General features: G+C 38.4%; 1 protein-coding gene and 1 non-coding gene across 2 annotated transcripts in view; both read right to left on the bottom strand.

Annotated features, from left to right (window-relative positions):
- The window catches only part of MAP3K6 (mitogen-activated protein kinase kinase kinase 6), a 1,891,200-nt gene that overhangs the window by 1,487,024 nt on the left and 380,116 nt on the right, over positions 1-24,060 (bottom strand). Inside the window, exon 4 of the mRNA XM_044084347.1 lies at positions 9,847-10,034. Coding sequence (XP_043940282.1) covers positions 9,847-10,034 — 188 coding nt within the window. The remainder of the gene's footprint in view (positions 1-9,846; positions 10,035-24,060) is intronic.
- On the bottom strand, positions 12,570-12,642 carry TRNAR-CCU. The gene has a single exon. It is a non-coding gene; the product is annotated as a tRNA-Arg (tRNA).

The following is a 24,060-nucleotide window of genomic DNA, read 5'->3' as shown; positions in this document are numbered from 1 at the left end:
GGTTAAATTCTCATGTTTGAAAGAGAACTTAGCTAGGCTTAAAATGTCCCACGAGGGCAGCTAGCCTAGTACTTACCTATGAACTTATGTTATTGAATATCAAAAAATAATTTTTACTCTAGCAAATCTGTATTAGATCCTAGGAATTGGGGCTAAGTTTTCCAAGAAATATTTGGGTGCCCTTACTACACTTATGAAAAGTAGTATTATATGGGCAGGTGATTTTAACTGGATGCTTGACAGCAAAGACACCAGTGCTATTAATAAAACAAAAGAAAATCAGCTACAGCCAAGGTTCTTTAAAATGTTGTTAAATCAATAGGTTTCACAGATATTAATGATTTTTCAGAACCAAATGCTCTCTTTTACACTCACTGTGCATGTAGATTTGGCAACCAGTCTAGAATAGACATAATTTATATTTCTAATGATTTGGTTTATAAGTTAGAAAAGAGTAACATTATATATGTTCCTATGTCAGATCATAACATCATTACTTGTTCAATTTTTACCAATCAGAGGAGGGTAGTCTCTTTTAACAGACTGCCAGCTTATATTACCAAATTAAAAGACTGTAGGGAATGGTTCTTATTGGAAGTAAATAATTTCCTTCTTTGGAATGATAATGGGAAAGTTTCCATGTCAATTCTGTGGAATTCAACGAAAGCCTATTTATTTGGAAAGGTGGTATCTTGGCACCATACCAAAAGAAAAGAATGGGACACAGCATTACTTGAGATGCAGGATAACATTTATGAAATTAAACTTAAACTACAAAAAGGCACACAAAGCTTACTCCCAAAACTATAATGAACACTGATTATCAAAAGATACAATATAAAATTTCAACAAGCCTAGGAAAAAATCAAACAAACCAAAAGGTTAAATTACATTAATTTTATTTTTCATCCAGACAATGATAGCAAATTCACTCATATTGAAGATATTTATATTGCTTTAAAGCTATGAGAAATTAAAACGCTCTAATGAGACTTTTGAAGATAATAAGGAAGTACAAGCTTTCTTATTTAAGAATATCGCTAAGGAACTTTCATCTGAGATTATTAAATTAAACAAGCCAATCTCCATGATGGAAATTAAAGACCAAGTTTAAAAAAAATAAAGAAAATACAGTTCCAGGTAATTATGGTCTGATACCAGAATTTTAGAAGCTTTTGTCCCAAGAAGCTTTATCTCTTTTATTAAGAGGCTTAAAAGTCTTTATGGAAATCAAAGATTCCATGTCCTATCATACTTCATGGGAATATGCTCTGATATCACCTATACTAAAACAAGACCAGTGCCCCAGCATTGCTTTTTAACTTTAGACCTATTTCATTGTTAAACATAGATTATAAATTATTAATGTCAGTGCTAACAAACATGATAAAGAACTTCTTCTCAGATCTGATTAAATAACATGAGAAAAAAGTTTTTTTACACATAAAGGTGCAAGTTAATATTATAAGAATCATCACTCTGATTAATTATGTTTCTTCTAATAAAAATAATACATTGGAATAATTCTAGACTTAAATATAGCCTTGACTCAGTTATATGGCCATATATTAAGAATATTTGGAAATTTATAAATTCATTTAGCTTATCTGTCACTTATTCTGGTTATTTTTCTTCTGTTAAACTAAGGTCTTAGATCTCACAGCCTTTAAAATTATCAAAGGAACAAAACAAGGATGTACTCTTTCTACTCTTTTATTTGCATTAGCAATAGAACTATTAATTATTATTATTATTATTATTATTAAATTATATTAAATTCAATAAAGATATAACAGGATTTGGTCTTGGAGAACAACACTTAACTAAGATCTTGCTATTTATGGATGATATCCTATTGACTACTGCGGATGGTGAATCTTTTTACCGACTATTAAAATTACCTTAAATTAATTTGAAAAGGTTTCTGGACTAAAATTCAACCAAGGCAAACACTTTATTAATAAATACAAATGTCAATATTTTAATTAACTGTTATGGTGACTTCAACTGGGGGTATTAATCAGCTTAAATATTTAGGGGTTACTCTTAAAAATAAACAAATGTGTAGGTGTTAATTAGAATAAGATTCTGGAAGATATTAAGTGGTTAACTGACAAATGGAATAAATTCATTTTTCAGTGGATGACAGAGTAGCACTGATTAACATGGTTACTTTATCTAAAATATATCATTAAAACTATTCTTTCTATCTACTTCTAAAAAGCATATTAAACAATTTAATAATATTTGTTTAAGATTTTGTGAAACCCAAATGAAGCACTGACCTGCTATATCCATGACTGCAGAAGTGGAGTTATTACTTTTCCATATCTTGGACTCTATGCAGCTGCTGCTTCTATTATTATTACTATCACAGCTTTATGGACGAATTCTAACTACTCGGCTAAGTGGAGAAAAGCTACATGAAAATATACTTTTAAAATCTAGAATAAATAGTACAATCCATCACAACCACATTTTGATGAACAATATGTGTTTGTCAAGGAAATACTAAACCTGTGAACAAGCTAAATGACTCATTATATGAACTATATTTTGAAGCTGTTTAAAAACGTTGTATAAAAGATCTGGATATAAAGGGCTGGCTGTTTTCTATTTTCCCTACTGCATTTACACCTCAGTCTACTTATCATTAAATTACAATAAAAGCAGTGGTTTTAAAACTAGTAATTTAATTTAATGGAATCAGTTTACAAAGAAAACCATAGTGAATAAAACTGACTATACAATGCATAAATTTGACCAAGACGTGGATAACTATTCAACAGTTCAAACATGCAGACAGCTTCTAATAATGAAATTAGATCTGAAATCTGTTAAAGATGTTCTCCACTATAATTGTTTTTTTTACTAGTCATGAAATAAATACTGAAAACACAATATCGTATCTCTCTCTATAACACAGAATTTGATTAAAAAAACACTAAAATCAAGTTTACGAGCTGTCTTGGAATCATGCTTATAAAGTAACTAATTTATCTATAACTGATACAGATAAAAATATTATCCTTACCTCAAAGCTACTCCTTTATTCTGGAGAATTTACTCCGGGGAATTCTTACGCAGAACTTTTTCATACCACATAGATAGGGAATTATGTACAAATAAGGAAATCTTGAATGTTGGAGGTATAAATTAATTATTAAAGTGGATTGGTCTTGTATGATGTTTGACTGTCAAATAGTTGCACCATTTTGGGAACAAACCCAAACATGTTCACAAGGTTTATGGTCTGACAAATTTACTTTAATCAAATCTTTTGTTTTGTTGACTGTTCCAATTCCACAAAGTCTCAATCCACTTTTTTATGGTATTTGCTGTTTATTGACAGAAAGGTTATTTACTAGATATATTGAATTACTCTTCTTTCACTGAGTTTATAAATATCCCCACTTTTGTTTGTCAGAAAGAAATGGATCCTATCAGGATAAGAACAAACTGACTGCGGAACCTAACTGCTACATAAAAGTAACCTCTCTTTTAGACAACTCTTAGCAATGTTTTATCTTCTTGTACATGTGATAACTAGTTTAGAATCTTTACATATACATTTAAATCCAATGTAGATATTTTGCATATAGTTTTCTGTGTGTTGTTTATTTTATTGTTTGAAAATATCAAGACTCCAATAAAATGTTTTAAAAATGGCTACAGCACCTGGGTTTGTTACAATGCCTATATGGATGTGGCATGCTTATCAAAATGCAACAACTTGTCCTGAGAAGTGATATATTGTGTTGAACAAAGTGATTTGACTTCTACATCTCTATTCCATGTAACTCTCAACTCCATTTAGTATATCTGATCCAATATACTCCGTCAGACTGAAGGTAGGATAACAGACTTCTATTGCTATCTAACTGCCTTCCTGGCAAATATGAAAATAACGGGTCTACTTCATGTTGTCGTAAGCTGACAATAATGGAAATCTCCGTAAGGGGAGATTTCCATTTACCTCAATGTAGTGCAGTCTTGGAGTTGGTATATTTAAGTAGGGGGGTGGGGGGTGCAGGGGGCTTGCCCCCCTGCCTACGCCATTTATATATATATATATATATATATATATATATATATATATATATATATATTTTTTTTTTTTTACGTTATTCAATGTTTTATTTAATCGATCAATAACATTCAACCTTTATTGATTCAATTAAGTAAACTTTCGATAATGTGATATAGACGCAAAATAACTAGGATATAGTAATTTCAAACCTTGAGATTTAGCTTCCCTAGGAAGATTATATAGCACAAAGTCTACAAAAATGGGATGCTCTCCCAATACCAGGGTCCAGACTTTTTCTAATTGCTTCCAAAAATTCTGATTAAAAGAAAGTGTGTGTCCAGGAGTCCATGAACCCATCTTGGCACCTTAAGTTGAGGCAGTGTGTTCTTGCCAAACTTTTCAGAAGTATAAAACACTGTGTGGCTTATAAGAAATGTAATTAATGTGGGGTGAATGGGGAAGCCACCCAAAGTGTAAGGAGTTAGGGAGAGTGATCTGTAGATTCCAACTGATGATACAGACTCCACACTTATACATATACCCAATATCTCTCTGCACATACTGGTTTTCAAAAAGATTTTTTTAATGCTATCCCTTTTTATATACAAAGGTAGGTTTATCCCCCACAAAATTTCTAACCTCTTTGTCACTATTTAAAAAGCCCCTGTATGTGTTCTCCCATGGTGGTGCAGGGGTTAGCGCTGTAGCCTCACAGTAAGAGATTCTCCCGTTCGATTCTTGGCTGGAGTGCCCTCTGTGTGGAGTCTGCATGTCCTCCCCGTGGTCGAGTGATGTATAAAGACATGCAGGTAGGTGCGTGCTTGAATGGGTGCCCCTTCTTTGAAGGTTGGGCTTTGGGCTGGCAACTCGGCACTGTAAAAATCCACTGCCAATCATTAATGGACCAGAGTTCCACTGTGGCGACCACTAACCGGGAAGAGCTGAAAGACATTACTAGTAAGACTAACTTAAATGATTTAGAAATCAAAATATATGGTAGCTTTTGCTGTAATTCAGAAAAGGTTGTTTATTGTGCAATATGTTCCCTACTGTCCATGTTTTTACGTTGGCAAAACCGAACATAAATTGAAAAGTAGGATAGGGGAACATTTAAGGGATAGTAGGGCTAAAAAGGATGTTAATGCTTTAGCAAAACATATTAAGTACAACCCTGAACATGAGTTTAGATGCATTGTTTTAGATTCTTTGCGTGTACCAAAAGGGGAGGGGCCTGGCCACTATTACTGGAAATAGCTGAACTTGCTTGGCAATTATGCCTTAATGAAAGATATTGGCCCAGCTTAAATGAATCTTTGTCGATCAAAAGTATTTTAAAATTAAAAACTCTTAAGATATAATATGCATATTGTATATTGATTAGGAAATTGATTTTTATAGAAGTTTTTATGTGTGATGATGTCTAAGTGTTGGGGGGGTGTAGTTTATAGAGGTGTACGATTGTTGGGTTAGTGAGTGTGCTTACCAATGAGAGTGTAACGTAATTAACAGCACTGTTTTTTAAAAAAGGTGAATGATTGATTCTATTGTATCTGATGAACTTCCTTTTAATGATTGTTTCGGAATAAAAGTGCTTATATTTTGGTATATTGTTTGCCTTTTAACATTTTGTGGATATTTTATGCAATAAATCTGTTTTGCTTTATGGCTTGTTGTCTGCGCACTTGTTTTACTGTTTGGAGCACTTGGTTCTACGTGTTGCAGTTTTCTACTTACAGCAGCAAAAAATGGGAAGCTAACTATAACATGTGATGTTCACATGTATAATCCCATCTACAAACACCAATTAATATGGGACAGTCAGGGGCTATGTGCTTAAACTCCTGCACTGCTACCATCAATATCAGATGAAGTACCAGGTTTGACTCCCACTACTAGTTCGCATTAAAATACAAATTTCACATACACACTTGCAATATTTTTCAGAACAACGAGGGTAAATAGTGACTTCTCTCCAGCAACAACCCCTTCCCTTTCAAGATTTTAGGTACACTGCCACAAGTCAGTCAAACCTAACAATATGAAAAGACTCCTTACAGTTTACCCTTAAAATGAGTCAAGTTTTAAACATCCAAATGAAAGTAATTATTTGTGAGTACCCACTTTTCCAAGGATGGCACCACACAGTTTGGCACACACATAAAAATGCATACACCCATAAGCAAATAAATAAATAAAACATCACCCCAAGCAAAACATAACTGCTGTAGCTCTTCTGCAATCATGAAAAAAGGCTTGCTCCAAGAAGTAATGCATTTTCACAATGGCAGTGTAGTTACCAATCTGTACCGCTTTAATAGAACTTACATATTTTTCTTTGGAAAGACTGCAATATCTGCCCACATTATTACAGCTCTTATGTGAGCAACTGAAAATTTATTACACAAGAAAATAATATGAACTTTCTTTAGAGAAAAAAAATGAGAAAAGTTGCAGATGGCTGTTCAGTGCAGACATTCGGAGAAAGTAAGATAATACACAAGAATTGCAGCTGAAGGAGACATACACTCACAAGGCATGCATATAGCTGGTGAGGGCAGCATTCAGTAGAGTAATGGTTCTCTCAGAAAAGTTAGTCAGTTCAGTCATTTCAGCTCATTCATTCTGTCATCAGCTACTATGATACATGTTTACTCAGTGCTGAAGATCAAACAGCCATGCCGATCTTTTTTCTAAAATTCACACACCTTCTCAAACAACCATTGTAAAGTGACCAAAAAAAAAGGAAGAGCACACAGATCTGTATTTTTTATACATTTGCATGTACTGCAAATGTACAAAGAGGCAGACATATGGCATACGTACTTATCTCCAATCTTGCAATCTCTGGCAGCTAAGAAGTAGAATTAAGTAAATAAAAATCTATGTATGTATTCTAAGATTATAATAAGGCAAAACAGGCAAAAATAAAATAAAATACTAAACGTGCAAGTTACACAATAATATATAAGCATAAAGAAACAGAATTAAAATATTCTAATTAATAATGACAAATACTTGTTCTAAAATAAACATTCATACTGTACACTTTTTTGCAAGAGATCTGTTTTCAAAGACCCACAAGGGTAGAGAATTCTACAGAAATGGGGGTTGTATATGCAAATTTTCTATAGACAGGAGTTTAAATTTATTGTAAGACTCTATAACTCCCTTTTGCCGGAACAACGAAAAAGAGAGAAAAGACAAAGGACATAAGAAGAACCATATTGATTCTTATTTAGAAGAATATATTCTTGATCAGAGTATTAGTCAAGATATTTTGAGTTTCTTAAGACTGATCATCCTATTGTTCCAGTAATATTTAGCATTCCCAAAGTACATAAGAGTATTACCGAACCACCCTTTAGGGCTATAGTTGCGGCTAGTGGTTCCAAAACCCGCCCATTAGCTATGCTGGTCGATAAGTTGACTAAACATGTGGTAGAAAAAACTCCCCACCTTGTTAAGGACTCATGGGAATCTCTAGGACAGTTAAAACAAGAGAAATGGTCTGCAAATTTGACATTCCGAACAAATGATGTAAAAGATCTTTTTTCTTCTATACCCAAAAGGGAAGGGTTAGAACATTTTGAAGATACACTTAATTCCTGTTCTGTTTTGAACAATGACCACATCAACCTGGTTTGTGAACTGATGGCACTGATTTTAGAAAACAATTATATATTTTTGAGGGTCAATATTTTCAGCTGGTGAGAGGCGTGGTTATAGGGGCAGTGTGTGCCCCTACATATGCCAACTTAGTTCTCTTGGGGTGGAAATTAAAACTTGTATTCCACAGTGATTTTTGGAAAAATATAAAAATGTACATCAAATTTTTGGATGACATATTTATTTTATGGGATGGTAACACAGAAAGTATACCAATTTTTGTTGATTATTTGAACAGGACTACTTCCTTTTTGGCATTCATCTATGAGTATAGTGCTGATAAAATTAATTATTTTGATAACCAGTATTTCACACAAGAGGTTTCAAATCTAATATTTATCGAAAGAAAACTTTCTGTAACTCCTGTCTTCATTTCTCTATCAGTCATCCCCTAACACAAATAAAAGAGCTTAATCAAGGGACAAGCTATAAGGATTGCCCATATGACATCATCCCAGTTTGATGATGTCAGAGACGAACCTTTCAGATTAAGGGATATGTTCCTGGAGAGGGCATATCCTAGTCAGATGGTGGAAGTTATTATAGAGGATGTTTATAAAGAATGGGGAAACAAGTATAAGCCAGGCACTTTCCAACAAGGATAATACCAATCCCACTAATGATGTTGCAATTTATGAGAAAGCTTGTATAGTCCAACATAGCCCTATTTTGGGGGAAGTTAGGAATATTTTGAAAAAAAAATGGAACTTATTTAGAGTAAACAACGATGTGAGAGCAGTGGTGGGTGACAAGCCCGTCTTTATTAACAAAGTGGGTAGTAACATAAAAAACTTTTGGAGAACAAGTTGGATAACAAACGAGTCACTGAGGGAGGTATGAAGCCCTGCGGGACATGTACCCAATGCCCAGATATTATGAAGGACCAGGATATAATTTTGGTCAACAGGATAAAAACAAAAATCAAATTTGTGAAGGGGAATTGTTCCACCAACAGGGTGGTTTATTTGGCTAAGTGTGATACATGCTGTGCATTCTACGTCGGTAAAATGGAAAGGGTCTTAAGAATGGAAAGAGTCTTAAGAACTAGAATTCACAAGCACATTTACAATATCAAGAATAAAAGAGAAACTAATGCTCTATACAGACAATCAAGAATTTGTAATGACTTTGTTAGGTTTAGATTTGGTATACTAGAATGTTTAAACGTTGATTTAAGAGAGGGTGATTGGAAAAACATTTTATGTAAGAAGGAGTTACAGTGGCAGCTGAGGTCAGCTGCAAATTTTCCCCTTGGATTAAATGATTCCGTATCTTCGATGCCAGTTTTAAAAGAAAAGCAGATAAAGTATAAAGCAGATCACACATGCCTTTGTTACAAACTACATTTATTTTAAAGCTTTTTAATCAAAAAAGTTATTTATTATATGCACATATTTTTTTATATTTCCCTTAGTTGAGTAAGAAATGTACATCATATTAACTGATACAGTACATTTTGGATTTGTTCAAATTTTTTTTAATTTAATACATGTGATCAGTTTATTACTTTTCATTGGGTTAATTTTAACCTATAGCATGGGTTCATGGGTTACTTAAATGAGTACACTGATTGAATGGTTATTCTGATGAAGCCCTTGTTGAGTGGGATGAAAGCACTCAATTCTCTATGTGTTTTTATGTTGTTTTGTACAATAACTTTTGAGTCTTTGTGGATACGTCCCTGGTGCATTTATTTTCATTTAAAAGGACATAAGAAGCCAACAGCCATTTTAAATATACTGTACCCAGTCGGCATATATACAAAACACTGTTTCTGAATGAGATTCATAATGCATGTGCATACAATAAAAAGGTTACTAAAAACAGTAATAAATACACAAATAAAATACATGACTAAATATTTGCAGACATTTTTGATAAGAAAGCATGTAACAGTTCACTTTTCATGAGATCAAGCTTTCATCTATTTTTCAGAAAAAGGCAGACCAAAGTTCTGAAATATTAAATGTCTTCTCTCAGAGTTAAAATCAGAATGTATTAATGAAATGGAATTTTAAATTGCATATAACTACCATGAAAGCTATTTTAGCCATACACAGTACAAGCTTACATCACGATTTGCAGCTTATATAATCATCGCATCCTCCCACTTCCCAACTTTGTTAGAAATACAGCAATTTAAGTCATACCAGGAGTTGGTGTGTGTACTCTCTAGCAACTTGGTCAGCCGGTCTACTAGAGGAGTGAAGAAAGGCTCCATATACAAGTTAGACTGCCACAGCTCTGACAAACACTTTACTACACCAGCATCACAGCAGAAGACTTTTCCCTGAGGTGTCACTGTATATGGAATGAATGTATAACTGCCACAGCAGTCCTGCAAAAAAGACAAACAAATATGTTAACCACAATAACACTTGACCATGCTGACACAGCCTCTATAACAGGTCTTCCTGTCTAAGAATAGTAACACACACATACACACACACATTATTGTATATATATATATATATATATATATATATATATATATATATATATATATATATATGCACCCTTGGTAATAATTTGACACTTATGGGTGCTAGCCTCTTGGAGTGATATAGCCCATCAGCACATATTCTCCTCCTTGTAATGTCAATGACTTTCTATTTGGACTATTGCTCCTTGTCTCTGGGGGAGGAACAGAGGTAACCAAGAATTCAGTTGAGTCTATTCAATTCAAGGAATCATTACCCCCAAAAGTGTGGTCATCTAAATTTCTAACCATTGCCACAACTATCATTTGCATATCTAACTGTCCACACAATATTAGTCATTGGGGAGGTGGACAAGAGCAAGTTAAGCAAAAATGGACCCAAAAAAAAACTCTGTGGCACACCTGTCAGAACAAGTTCTCCAGAATATTTCCATTGACTTTTACTCTGTATCTTCTGTTATGCAACCATCTTGCAATCACTGTTATAAACAGATTATTGAAAATAAAATATTTCAACACATCAAATATCTTCCAGTGTGGCATAGAAATAAAACCAAGTACTATGTAAAAGTAAATAACATCAGTTGGGAGAGTATATTCTACAGGGCCTACTACCCTAGAATAGAATTCAGGTTGATTCCTTAAACATGATCTATCCAGTATAAACTCAGGTTATTTTAAGTCGAGTAAATGTCTGGTTGTGATGGGGAATAATGATAGAGTAGTTCTCTCAAATTACTTTTCCAGTGATACTGGTTAGGCTAATCAGAAGAAAATCAGTGACAGAACTTAACTTGTTACCCTTGAGTATTTGGACAAAAATCACCTCTTTCTGTATATTAAGCATAAAAAACATTAATTAATGTGTCCTGCAAAAGAGAAAGAAAATGCCCATTTAGTCCAACTGTGGCAGCATTGCACTTTATTTTCACCACCACCTCAGCTAATAAAATAACTGGACAAGGACTCAAAGAAGCTGTACTTTCCATCTTCACACAAGTATGTGACACTTGTGATCAGTCAAAAAACTGACTGCACAAATGATTTGTTTTGCTAACAGGAATCATTGTCAGACTCATTTATAATGATTTGCATATCACCAAAGTGATTACCCTTAAAATTCCAAACATGTTTCAAGAAGGCCTTAAAGCTGCCCAAGGAATGAGCTGCACGTTTCTTTTCATATTACTTCCTTTGCCGTGTAACTATGTTTTTTTTTTAGTTTTCTTGTTACCTTCTTCCACTTTTCTTTGTTCTCCTGTATGGATGCATTCTTGCATAATTTCCAAAGGTATTTTTTTCTTAATATAGTACTTCTATATTGAACAAGACCATAAAGGTAGAGATGATTGACTGTTACTAGTTGTATCCACTACTTCAAGAGGGACAAATCTTTTAACTGCAGAAACCAGAAATTCATGAAATACATTCCACTTTTTGGTTTCAGTTTCATTCCACCTACCATTGCCTTGTCCCCACACCAATGCAGGCGAACCCCCATCATAAAATTGGCTATATTTCAACCACCCATTCCAAAACTAAAACAGCACTTCCACAGGTACAGACAACATACCCATCTACTTACTGATATGTTTAAGACATTTTATCACATAGAAAAATCTCACCTAAACATTTTAAACACAGTATCTCCATAGGCTACTTAACTGAAAAATGGAGGAATGCCATAGGATCATAGGAGGTTACTAGGCTATTGGCCCTGAGGCCCTTATAAGCCTAGCCAAGAGTTTAGCCCATGTTTAGACAAGTCAGCACCCAGAGCCCCTGTCCAGCAGGGACGCAGGTGGAATCCCTGGAGTGTATTTTCTGTTTCCCATCCAGTTATCCAGGTTGCGCTTAAAAAGGGATAATGAGATAGTCAGCTTGACATGGAGAGGGAGTCTATTCCACAGATGGGGGAGTCTCTGGGACACAAATCTGTTCCGCCTACAAGTCCTATTGCTATCACAGATCTGGTTGAGGTCGCGCGTATGGGTTGCTTGAGTGGAGCGTGACTTGCAGATATGCAGCAGCCCCATCAAGGCGGGGTCTGAGATTGCTTTGTATACCAGATGGAGATCACCTCTGAGGAGTCTATATGAAACTGAGTAGAAGGACAGGGCTTTTAGCCTATCTGTGTAGGGTAGGTGTTTGAGGCCCTAGATTCTCCTGGTGAGGAACCTCTGTAGTGTCTCCATATGCTGCATGTGCTGTGCGAGGTACATGCCGGAGGGGAGGCTGAACTCAATAACTGGCCTTATAAGGGAAGAATACAGGGATTTTATGACCTCTTTGTCCCTGGATGAGATACCTTACTTATGAGATTGGCCATGTAGAAAGCAAAAACATTCACCCCTGCCAAGTCTTGAACCCAGGACCCTGTCAACCACAGCATAGTGCATTAGTCCACTAGGTCATTCAGCTGTAAGATTATATCACCCCAGATGGGACTCGAACCCACAATCCCTGGCTTAGGAGGCCAATGCCTTATCCATTAGGCCACTGGGGCCGTGGTTGTCCTTCTCCTTAATGGCAGCACTCTACTGACCCAGATTAACTACATGCACATCAATGAAATACATTATGATGGAGCTAATCAATCAGAAAGTACAAGATATGAAGTTTCTAGATCCTGTCTCCCAGCTCAAAAGAATCACTTCCTTAGTCACAATTTCCTCCTCTAGCATTTCAAGCAATGCGTTCTGTAACGAGTTAACATTTGACAGCTTGTTGTATTCCCAAAAACATTTTATTAATTTCCTCTCTCTTTCCTATCACATCTCCTACATATGCTGTCTGTTTGAGGAAAAATTCTGTAAGTATGTTTGGGGTATGAATATACCTATGAAACACTATCAAGCAAAAATTCTAATCCTTGTGGAACTTCCTGCATACTTGGATGCCATGCAGATGTCCTCCTATTGCAGCTTCGTAAAATGTCTTCCCAGTTTTGCATTATAATTTTTTGCAATCTCGCCTCTGATTGCCCCATCATGCAATATTATATAAAGTCTGCCAAGCTTAGACATAACAAGGCCTAAGTTTAATGCTATTAGCAGTCAAAAAAAATACTAGAAAATCAAAATATACACCAAATGTAACCAAAGTACAAAATATCGTAATGGAATTAAAAGAACTGGACAAAATATCTTTAGGAAAAGGGAAAGAGTAAATCACTTAATAAATTGAATTTGTGGGAACAATACATGCAGAATAATGTTCAGTAGGATAAGTAAAGTTTAAGGAATAGCAGAAATTGAGTAATTTATGTAATGGAGTAAACAATAATTGCTAAAAAAGAAAACATATAAAACACATGAAAACAATAAGAAATACCATTACTGTTTGTTTTTTCCCTATTAATGCATGTGTACCTATGTTAATGCTTCAATTGTGATTTCATAAAGATATTAAAAAATGATATGCAGACTCTTGATCCTTTATAATTCAGCTTTACCAAAGGTAGCTTATGCCTTCTTAATTGTGTATGCTTCTTCAAAAAGTCACTAAAGCCATATATGGAAGACTTCCAAATCACACTGCTTCTCTGGCCTTAAAGAATTTTATACCATTCCACACACTTGCATTATGAATAAGCTAGTCCAACTGAATATCAAACCTTTTGCAGTTCACTGGATTCCTAACTGGCTAGCAAACAGAACATTCTTGATCAGAATAAATTATACAGCCTTCAAAAAGCAAACTGCAACTAACAGTATCCCTAGTTGTATTCTAGGTTCTTTATTCTTTAGAATGTATCTGTCTGGAGTAGAGGCAAAAGCGAATAACCTTTTGCTAACAAAATTCACAGACAACTGGAAGCTAGGAATCATCTTAAATTCTTGAGATTCAGTAATAAACCAACAAAGTCTTGATCACACTAACAACTGGTGTCCTAATCACGGTCTCAACCTGAATGCAAAGAAATGTAGTATAGTCATAAGTGGTAAACACAGTGCTCCCACACAGTTTGACAAATAGAATTCACCTTAAAATTGACATCATGACCTGGGATTTAGGAACTTGTGTAGACAAGAAGCTATCATTAAGTCAGCATATGTATGAAAGTTAAATACTTTTCATAACAATGGATCTGTGTTCTCTGCTTCTGTCTTTCCTCAACTGATGGGTCTTGGATCCAACTTTGGATGCTTTCCGGACTTTAGGCTCTATAGCTCAGGCTCCTCCCCTTACGCATAATCCCTTATTGTCCCCAACATTATCTCAGATCTAGTTTGCGTGCAATAACATGACAAAGCAAGAAAAATAAGAAATATATTAACACAGACAGGTAAGTACAGGATCACACAGGGGACAGAAAGAATTCTGCTCTGGAACCGAAAGAGCTTGACATCCTGCTCAAACAGCATCCATCTCCTCATACCAAAAGCTATAAAAGGGAATTCTTCCATAAAATGGAAGGGGGAAGGACAGAAACAGACAGAGATTTTCATTACATAACTTTCTTATCTGATGTTGGCTTTTCTGTCCGTTCCTCAACTGATGGGACAGAGTCCCCAGCTACTTAGCTCCATGGGCGGTCTTATGTAAGAATGCTCAGAGGATGGCTGAACTGAAAGCTGCTCTATCTCTCGAAAGAAGTACAACTTGTAATGGGAAATGAAGGTACAAACAAGACAAGGATTAGGAAGAAGAAACAGATCTTGTCAAGTGTGCCTTAAGTGGTCTACGCAGAGTCAAACCTGTTTCCTTATAATCTTGGGAGAAGCAACTAGTCAACTATCTAGCTATGGTTGCCTCATCCCATCTTAGCTTTTCAGAAGGATACAAACTGTTGATACGAATTTCTGCAAAGTTTGGTTTGATGGAAATAGAATAGTAATTGTCTATACACATCCAACAAATGGATTATGTATTCTCCTTTAATGGAAACTTTCAGAAAGTAAACTGGTGAATTAATGTTTTGATTGAGTGAAGTCTGTATGATTACTTTTGGAAAAAGGATGGATTGGTGCATAATGATACCCTGTCTTTGTGAGCAATAATATAAAGAGGTTGGGAAAATGGGGCTTGTAGTTTCAATACACTCCAAGTTGAGGTGATGGCGGCTAGGAAAACAGTTGTCCAAGTCATACATTTTAAGTCTACCTTATCAGCAGGTTCAAATGGAGCTTAGGTCCTAGCTTGGAATAAGACAGTCATGTCCCAAGGAGGAAATCATCCTTAAGAGGAGGTCTAAGAAGAGGAAAGCTTTAGGTAATTTGAGTGAAGCAAATGAAGTGTGATTCTCTCCTATATGAAAATTTGAAAATCATGCTAGCTTAACTTTGACAGTGAAATAACTAGCTCTGTCATGGAAAATAGAGGTGAGAAAGCATAAGACCGCTGGCATAGGGGCTGAAAAAGGATTGACATTCCTCTGACAGGCCCAAATGGAAAATGTTTTCCATTTACAATTTATATTTATAAACTAGTGGATGGCTTCTGAGAAGAAGTGAGAATGTGGACCACCTGAGAGGAAAGTCTGGACCGACTAGCCATCACTGGAAGTGTAGAAACTGTGTGGTTAGATTTAGGGCTTAAATGTCCAGATGAGGCATTCCTGATGGATGAGACAGAAGATCTAGAATCAGATCCAGCACCTAAGGGAGGTGTACCAGATGAGTCCATAGAAAGGGAAACCACACTTAATGAGGCCAGAGAGGGGCACCAAGGATAAGTGTGATCTTCCTTTGTAATGCTTTCTGGAGAAATTAAAGGGTTTGGTGGAAAGGCATAAAGGAGACTGGAAGGCCAATCATGAATCAGAATATCTTTTGGTGACTCCTCCTCTGGGGTGGGGGTTCAGAGTAAAGAACCTGCTGCATTTGGAAATGGTGATAGAGGCAAAAAGATCACAGCATTGCTGGCCCTATTGCTTAGTCAGTCTGCTAACACAATGAACTTTCCCAGTATGTGCACTTCTATTACAAAGCAGGTGGAAGATATCACCAAATGTCACACTTTCATTGATTCTCGATACAATGTGTAGGAGTGAGTTCTCCTTTGTTTGTTGATGTACCCAATTACTGACATTTTGTTGGTCTGGATAACAATCAGCCCTAGAGTGAGGATATCGTGAGAAACCTATAATGGTACAATAACTGCTCTCATCTCCAAGATACTGATGTGAAGACTGGCCACTGATGAGGACCACATTGGGTCATCACCATGTAATGGTCGCCACCCTAGTTGAGAAGTATCTATGGTTACCATGCCTTTGGGAGTTGAAGAGATAGATGGATAGCCCTGGAATACTTCTAGAGATTGAATATACCAAGCTAAATGATGCCTGCAGATGTTTGCTAAGAAAACTTGAAAAGTCATGGATTGGTATCTGATAGATCACTGAACTGCTACCATACACTGTAACCCTCTCATGTAATACCTTGCCATGGGGACCAAGGTAAGGGCTGCTGCCACTGACCTCAAATGTTGTAGCACTAGTCTTGCAGGTGGTGTCTGATGAGAGAGATGCTGTAAGGCCTGGCTGAGTAATGTACACAGCCTGCTTTCCAGTAATCTTGCTGTCCGAAAGGTTGTGTTCAAGTGGGTTACTATGAATTCCAGAGCTTGTGCTGGACGGAATTGTGGTTTATTATGGTTTACTGTAATTCCTAGGTGGGAACAAAGCTGGAGTAAATAGTTTCTGGCCCGACAAGAACAGACCTGCTAGGAGCAGTGAGGAGCCAGTTGTCTATATAGGGAACACCCCAAACCCTTGCAGTCTGAGATGAGCTGCAACTACTGCCATGCATTTGGTGAACATGCTTGCGGCTATGCTGAGACCAAAGGGCAGGGGCTCTGATTTGAAAATGACTGGCTCTCAGCTGGAAGCAAAGAAACCTCCTAGAGTATCTGTCAGTCTTGATGTGGTATTATGCATCCTAAAGATCTGTTGAGCACATTCAATCATCCTTCCTCACAAGTGGGAAGATGGACTGTACTGTGATCATTCAGAACTTTGTGTGCTTGATAGACTGATGCATAGATAGTGCAAAAGGTCTTAGGTACCTGTTCTTTTTTGGCACCAAAAAGAATCACGAATAAGTTCTGAACCCTTGCAACTCTAGTGGGACCTCTTGAATGACTCAGTTGTCTGGTAGCTTTTTTATTTCTACTGCTGCTGCTTTTCTTTGAAAGGGTGGAATGTTGGGAAGTTTTTTTTGTAGTGGGGGTGGATAAAGAAAGGGAATGGAATAGCTTCTGATAATAACTGTCTGAACCCAGAAATCTTTGGTAATGAATGTCCAGGCTTCTGGGTGTGACAAGAAGTACCCCCAGTCTGCATCTAGAGTACAGCCGTTGGGCAATCATTCAGGAGCTCTGGTAAGGCCTCTTGGAGAAAGGACCCTTGAAAGATTGGTTCTGAGGGTCTCCTCTGCCATGAGGGAGATGTCTGGTGTTAGAATTCCCACCCACCCACCTTAGGAAGATCTAGCTCAGGAAATCCCTGATAAACCCTCGGGACTTCCAGAAAGTACAGTTTTGTACCTACCATAAATGTAGATGTTCAAGTGTATTCATTGCTGCAGTCATTACACTTGGGTTATCTTGACGTCAGGCGGTCCCGCAGTCGGCCAGAGTTTCAAAGTCTTGGTCCGGCGTCGGCTGCTTTTGCTTCTTCCTTGACATCAGTGCGCCAGGGGTATATAAGATGCAGCCAACGCCATTTTCTTCAGTTTTTCTTGCCCCAGATGTCAGGTGCCCCCAAATAGGTAGGCCATACATATTGCTAATAAAACATACATAAAAAATAAAAACAATACCTTCAGTTACAAGCAAATACACCACATAGGTTGTATAGGGTAGAAAGGTATAGATAAGTCCCAGCTAAGAAAGAGGGGATGGAGGGAGGGTAACCTGGACTGCAGCAGTGAATACACTTGAACATCTACATTTATGGTAGGTACAAAACTGTACTATGTTCATCGTGTTTCACTGCTGCAGTCATTACACTTGGGTTGAATCCCAAAGCTGAGGTTGGGTGGCTGGGTCTATAAAGGATTCAGGGTGGCTATGAGGCCCTGCAGCACTGCAGTGGCAAAGCCAGCTCTGGATTTAGAGTAAAGAAGCAAGTGGTAATGCTTGGTAAAGGTGTGCACTGAACTACAAGTTGCAGCTTCCAAAATATCCTTGGTAGGTACTCCTCTAAGGTAGGCAGTTGAAGTGCCTGTTGCCCTGGTGGAATACGGCCTAATGTTGCTAGGTACAGTTTTTCCATGCTGTGTGTAGCAGAAACAGATACAGTGTCCTATCCACTTTGAAATGGTCTGCTTTGAAATAGCCTTTCCCTGTGATCCTGCAGCATATACAACAAACAATTGCTCAGGTTTCCTGAAAGCTTTTGTTTTGTCCAAGTAAAAGCGTAACTGCCTGTGTATGTCCAATGAGTGCAGAAGTCTCTCTCCTTTATTCTGGGGATTTGGATAAAATGTTGGCAAGTGAATAGTTTGGTTAAGAGCCACACTGGATACCACCTTTGGCATAAATGTAGGGTTTGTTCTTAAAAAACCCTGTCCTGATGAAAAATGATGAAAGGTTCCACTGCCATTAGTGCCTGTAACTCTGAGACTCTTCATGCTGAGGTTATTGCCAGAAGCAGAGCAGTTTTCCATGACACATATTTTAATTCTGCTGTATTGGCTGGCTCAAAGGGAGGTTAAGTTAGTTTTTCCAAGACAAAGTTGAGGTCCCAAGTTGGTGTTGGTACTCTCCGGGGCGGTCTTATGTTATTAGCCCCTCTGAGGTACTGTTTTAATAATGGATGAGAGAAAATAGGAGGATCCGTGTTATAGTGAGCTGAGATGGCAGAGACATGGATCTTAATGGATGAAAAGGATGGGCCTTTCTCCAGCATCTCAGTTAAGTATTATAATATCTGAGGAATATTTGGAACAAGAGGGTCAAAGCTTTGAGCCTGGTTCCAAGCGCAGAATCTCTTCCACTTTTCTGAATAGGATTTCCTGATGCTGGGCCTCCTGGCCTCCAAGATAACATCCATAACAGCTTTAGAGAGCGGTATTGGTTGCTTGGCAAAGTAATCTGCCATGCAGCCAGGTTTAAGGTTTTGAGCTGGCTGTGCAGGATCTGATTGTTTTGTTGAGTCAGAAGGTGAGGAATTTGAGGTAAAATCCATGCTGTGCCTTGAGCCAAATTCTTTAAGATTGGGTACCAGTGCTGATGTGGCCAGTCTGGGGCAATCAGGATCATTTCTGGCCTTTCTTGTCTGGCTTTTAGGAGTACCTTTGAAAGGAGAGGCAGCGGTTGGAAGGCACAAACTTTTAGGGTTTTCCAGCTGAACGAGAGGGCATCCACTTTCCATGCCTGTGAGTGGTAAGTCCTTGTGCAGAATTTCTGTAGTTGGCAGTTCAGAGGGGAGGCAAAAAGATCTAGTCTGGGCATCCCCATTTTTGTGTTATCATGCTGAATACTTGTGGATGTGATTTCCACTCGTGAGGATCCATGATGTTTCTTCTTAAATTGTCTGCCAGAGTATTTTTCTTTCCTGGCAGGAAGTGTGCTTGCAGATGAACTTGATAGGTCAGTGCTGTGTTCCACAAAGTCATGGCTTGTCTGCAGAGGGGATAGGAATGAGTGCCCCCTTGCTTGTTTATGTACCACATTAACTGTGGTGTTGTCCATCTTTAGTAATAGTTGTCCTGGATGCAGAAGGTCCTTGAAAGCTGTTAGGGCATTTTGTACAGCTTGCATCTCTTTTTGATTGATGTGAAGATGCATCTGGTCTGCGGCCTACTTGCCCTGAATACATTTTCCTGCCATGTGTGCTCCCCAGGCGTAATCTGAAGCATCTGTTGTTAGTGTCTGCCTGGCTGTGGGTAAAGTGAAATGCTGTCCCTTGTTGTGGTGACATGCCTGTGCCCACCATCGAAACTCCTGTTGTAGGCAGGGAATAAGTGGTATTACTGTTTCCAAACTGACAGTGTCGAGTCCAAACACTTTTTAGGTACCATTGTAATTTCCTCATACGCAGTCTGGCATATGGTATTAGTAGCATGCAGGACGCCATGAACCCTAAGGCCTGCAGAATTTTTCTTGCAGGGAGTTGGGTTTTTGTTGCCATCAATTGAAATTAGTGAGTCAGCTGTCTTTGCTTGTCTGGCATGAGATAAGCCATCTGGGCCATTGTATTTAAGCTGGCACTCAGGAATATTATCTCTTGTGCGGGCACTAGTTTTGATTTATTTTCATTTACTGTGTACCCTAGGCAAATTAGCAATATTTTTACAAACACCAGATGCTTTAGAAGAATGTCCTTGCTCTCTGCTTGAAAAAGACAGTCATCCAAGTAGGGATATATTTGAATTCCTTTTTGTCTGCAAAATGCAATTACTGGTGCCAGGCATTTTGTGAAGACCCTGGGCACAGTAGATAAGCCAAAGGGCAGTGCAGAGAATTGGTAATGCATTGTGCCAGCTATGAATCTGAGGTATCTTCTGCAATTTTCTCTAATTGGGGCATGCAGGTATGCCTCTTTGAGGTCCAAAGTAACCAGCCAAGCCTTCTTGCCCAGCATGGGAAGAAGTTGCTGTAGTGTCAACATTTTGAATTTTGGAACATCCAGGTAAGTATTTGGGGTAGATAGGTCCAGTATGGGTCTCCAGGCTTTGTCCTTTCTGGGGACCAAGAAAAGTCTTGAGTAAAATCCTTGTCCTTGTTCCTGTTGTGGCACTGTTTGAATAGCTCTCATGTCCATGAGGGCTGTAATTTGTTTTTGTGCCTCTGCCCATTGATTTTGTGGCAGGTCTGGCATTCCTTTTGGCCTTGGTAGAGTGTGAAAGTGGAACCTGTAACCTTGAGACACAATATTCAGAACCCATTTGTCTTGGGTGATTGTATGCCAATTTTGTGAAAAAAGTGCTAGTTTTCCCCCTAAGGGAGCGGCCAAAAGGTAAGTGCTTGGCATTTGAAGGGGGAAGTCATTGGGACTGTTTCCTATAGGGTTGTGACTTGTCTTCTCCTCCTTTTGGGGTTGAAGCACCCCACTATCGTGGTCTGTAAGAGCCTTGGGGCTGAGATCTGCCTCTTGGGCGTCTGTATCTGCCTCTTTGTGCCCTGTCTGACACTGGAAAGGACCAATTTTTAGAAGGTCAATTTCTGCTAAATCGAGGTGGCTGTACCTGTAAGAAATCCTTCACTGTTTGCATAGATTTTGCCTTATCCTCCATTTTCTTTAATACCTCTTCTGCCTTAACACCAAACAAAATATCATGCTGTAAAGGAGCATCCAATAATTTTGCCTTAACATGATTAGGTAAACCTTGTTCTTTTAACCAAGCATGCCTTCGAATCACAGATCCTGTAACTGCGGCTCTACAAGAAGCCTCTAAAGAATCAAAACCACAATGCAGAGTATGTTTTCCCACTTGTTCAGCTGCATGCAATAAATCCTGCATTTCCTTATAATCAGGACCTTCTGAGCTTGTAAGCATTTTCTGTTTTAACAGAGTCATTAAATATTGTTGGTATTTAAGCATGTGGAACTGGCAATTTAAAGCCCTTACTGCTAAAGTTGCAGAAGTGTAAACTTTCTTCCCCCATCTGTCTAATGCTCTAGAATCCCTGTCAGAGGGAACTGGATTTTTAGCAGTGGAAGCCTTTACCCCTTTGGGACCCTGGGAAATGATTTCTGGGTCAGCAGCAGGGTTTTTCTAAAGAAATTTGGCAGAGTCAGGAACTCTGCAGTACCTATCTGGCTTGACTGGTGCTGGGGGCAAAGAATCAGGGGTTAAACTGGATTCACAGAACACATCATCCACAATATCAAACACAGGCGGAATAGCAAGGGGCCTATGTTGAGGCACTAAAAGAAAATCTCTGAGCCTTTTCTTGGATTCTGAATAATCCTGGCTCTCCCAATGGAAATGCTCCCTCATGGTATGTAAAGTTTCCCCAAAAGAGTAATCCTCAGGAGGACAGGCTGAAGGGATTGATTCTTCAGCATCAGAGTCCTCATAGAGGGGTAAAGAGTATCCTGGTCTGAAGAGGAATCAGAAGAAATGGAAACCTGGTCAGAGGAATCATAGTCTGTGTCCTGCCTAGGCCTTTTATCAGGCGGGAGATGGGAACCCCTGATCAGAGTAATAAGGTCTTCGGCCATTTTGAGCATCTGTTTTTTAGGCATGGAGGCCTGTCCAGGTGAATGCTGTACTTGTTTCTTTGTCTTTAATGGAGTTTTAGACTTAGTTGTTGTTTTGATGGTAATCTGTGAAGGTCTGAAAACACCCTCAGAAGCTGATGCCTGCTCAGCGGCTCTGGACCCATCTAAGAGGTTAATTTCCGTAGGCCCAATACCTTGAGTTAACAGAGGCCTAGTAATCTCCACATGGGAGTCAGAGGCGGCCAGTGGCTCTGAGGTAGCGGGTGTCAGGGGCTGCAAAAGCACCTCACTGAGAACCGGCGAGCCGGCGACTGGCCTAGAAGAGGCTTCATCGTCGGTTTTGGACCTCGGATGCCTGTCCTTATCTTTGTCTTTGCTTTTTTTTGTGTATTCCAGTCGTCGGTTGTTCTGACGGCATGGTATAATTGAACCTTCGGCAAAAATAATGGTGAGCAAAATCAAACTGACGTTTAATAGTGCGCTTGTTAAATCTAGCACAAAACCAACAACTAGTGATGTCGTGGTCTGGGCCTAGGCATGGAATACAGTAAGAATGAAAATCCTTATGAGGTATTTGCTTCCCAGAAGAAATGCAATTATTAACTTTTACTGACATTGGTCTGAGGCAAGAAAAAGTTTCCCCAATAGGGTACTTAGCTTTATTGAAGACTTTGGTTCTGAAATTCGACTTCGAAAATCTCAGGAGTCGGCCGACCGGCACTTGTGAACTGCTTTTGCTTCGGGCACCGTGCGGCACGAAAGACTGAAGAAAATGGCGTTGGCTGCATCTTATATACCCCTGGCACACTGACGTCAGGGAAGAAGTGACAGCAACCGACGCTGGACCAAGACTTTGGAACTCTGGCCGACTGCGGGACCGCCTGATGGCAGGATAACCCAAGTGTAATGACTGCAGCAGTGAAACACGAACATCCAACTTTTTACTCCCTTTCCGATCTCTGGAGAATGTCCTCTGGGGGTAGAAAACCATATTCCTATGACAGAAAAAGTTTTCCCATTCTTTTCACATCTAAAGAGACTATCATTAATCTTGGGGCCAAATAAAGTCAAGCCATCAAAGGAGGCATTTAGAAAAGGCATCTTAAAAGGCTCCACAAAGTCACACAAGTGCATCCAGGCATGCTTTCATACGGTGATGCCTGTATCTACAGCTCTCAAAACACCCTCTGTGCAGCTGGATATGAGACACAAGGAAGGGACTGAATGGTAGTCAATTGTAAATCCATGGTTTTCCTGTCTTCCACAGACACGGACCCAGAAAGAAACTTGGACAGCTCCTTTGTTAAGTCTCTCTGAAACCTAGTCATATCTGCTAAATAATTCAGAGACCTAAATGCAAAGGTAGCTGAAGCATAAACTCACTTCCCAAATCTGTCCAAGGCCCTTGATTCTGTTAGGGGAATGGACAGATGAGATCTCCTCTGCAAGCTCCTTCTTGGTGGCTGCCACTACTACCCTGGAGTCCACTGCTGCGCCCTCGCTCCACTAAGGACAGTCTTTAGGAGCAACAGGGTACTTATCTGGCTTTCTGGGAGACATTTCTGAGATGTCTGGTTCCTTCCATGTTTGGTAAGTGATCAAATCTGTCATCTCATCCATTGGGGGAACCACCCAAGGAGTATCTAAGCCAGAACCAAAAGCCTCAAAAAATACTGATTACCCCTGAGAAGGGGCTTTGGAAAGCCAAATACCTTTCTGTCTCATAAATTCAAGAATTTCTTTGAAAGAGATGCCTTTAAGTGGTGGTCTGGGGGACCTTTCCCCTTTACTGAAATCAGTGTCTTT

The sequence above is a fragment of the Protopterus annectens genome, chromosome 1.part1, assembly GCF_019279795.1.
Source record: "Protopterus annectens isolate FY-2018-M chromosome 1.part1, PAN1.0, whole genome shotgun sequence".
Classification (NCBI taxonomy): Eukaryota; Metazoa; Chordata; order Ceratodontiformes; family Protopteridae; genus Protopterus; species Protopterus annectens.
This window is presented reverse-complemented; position numbering and strand designations above follow the sequence as displayed.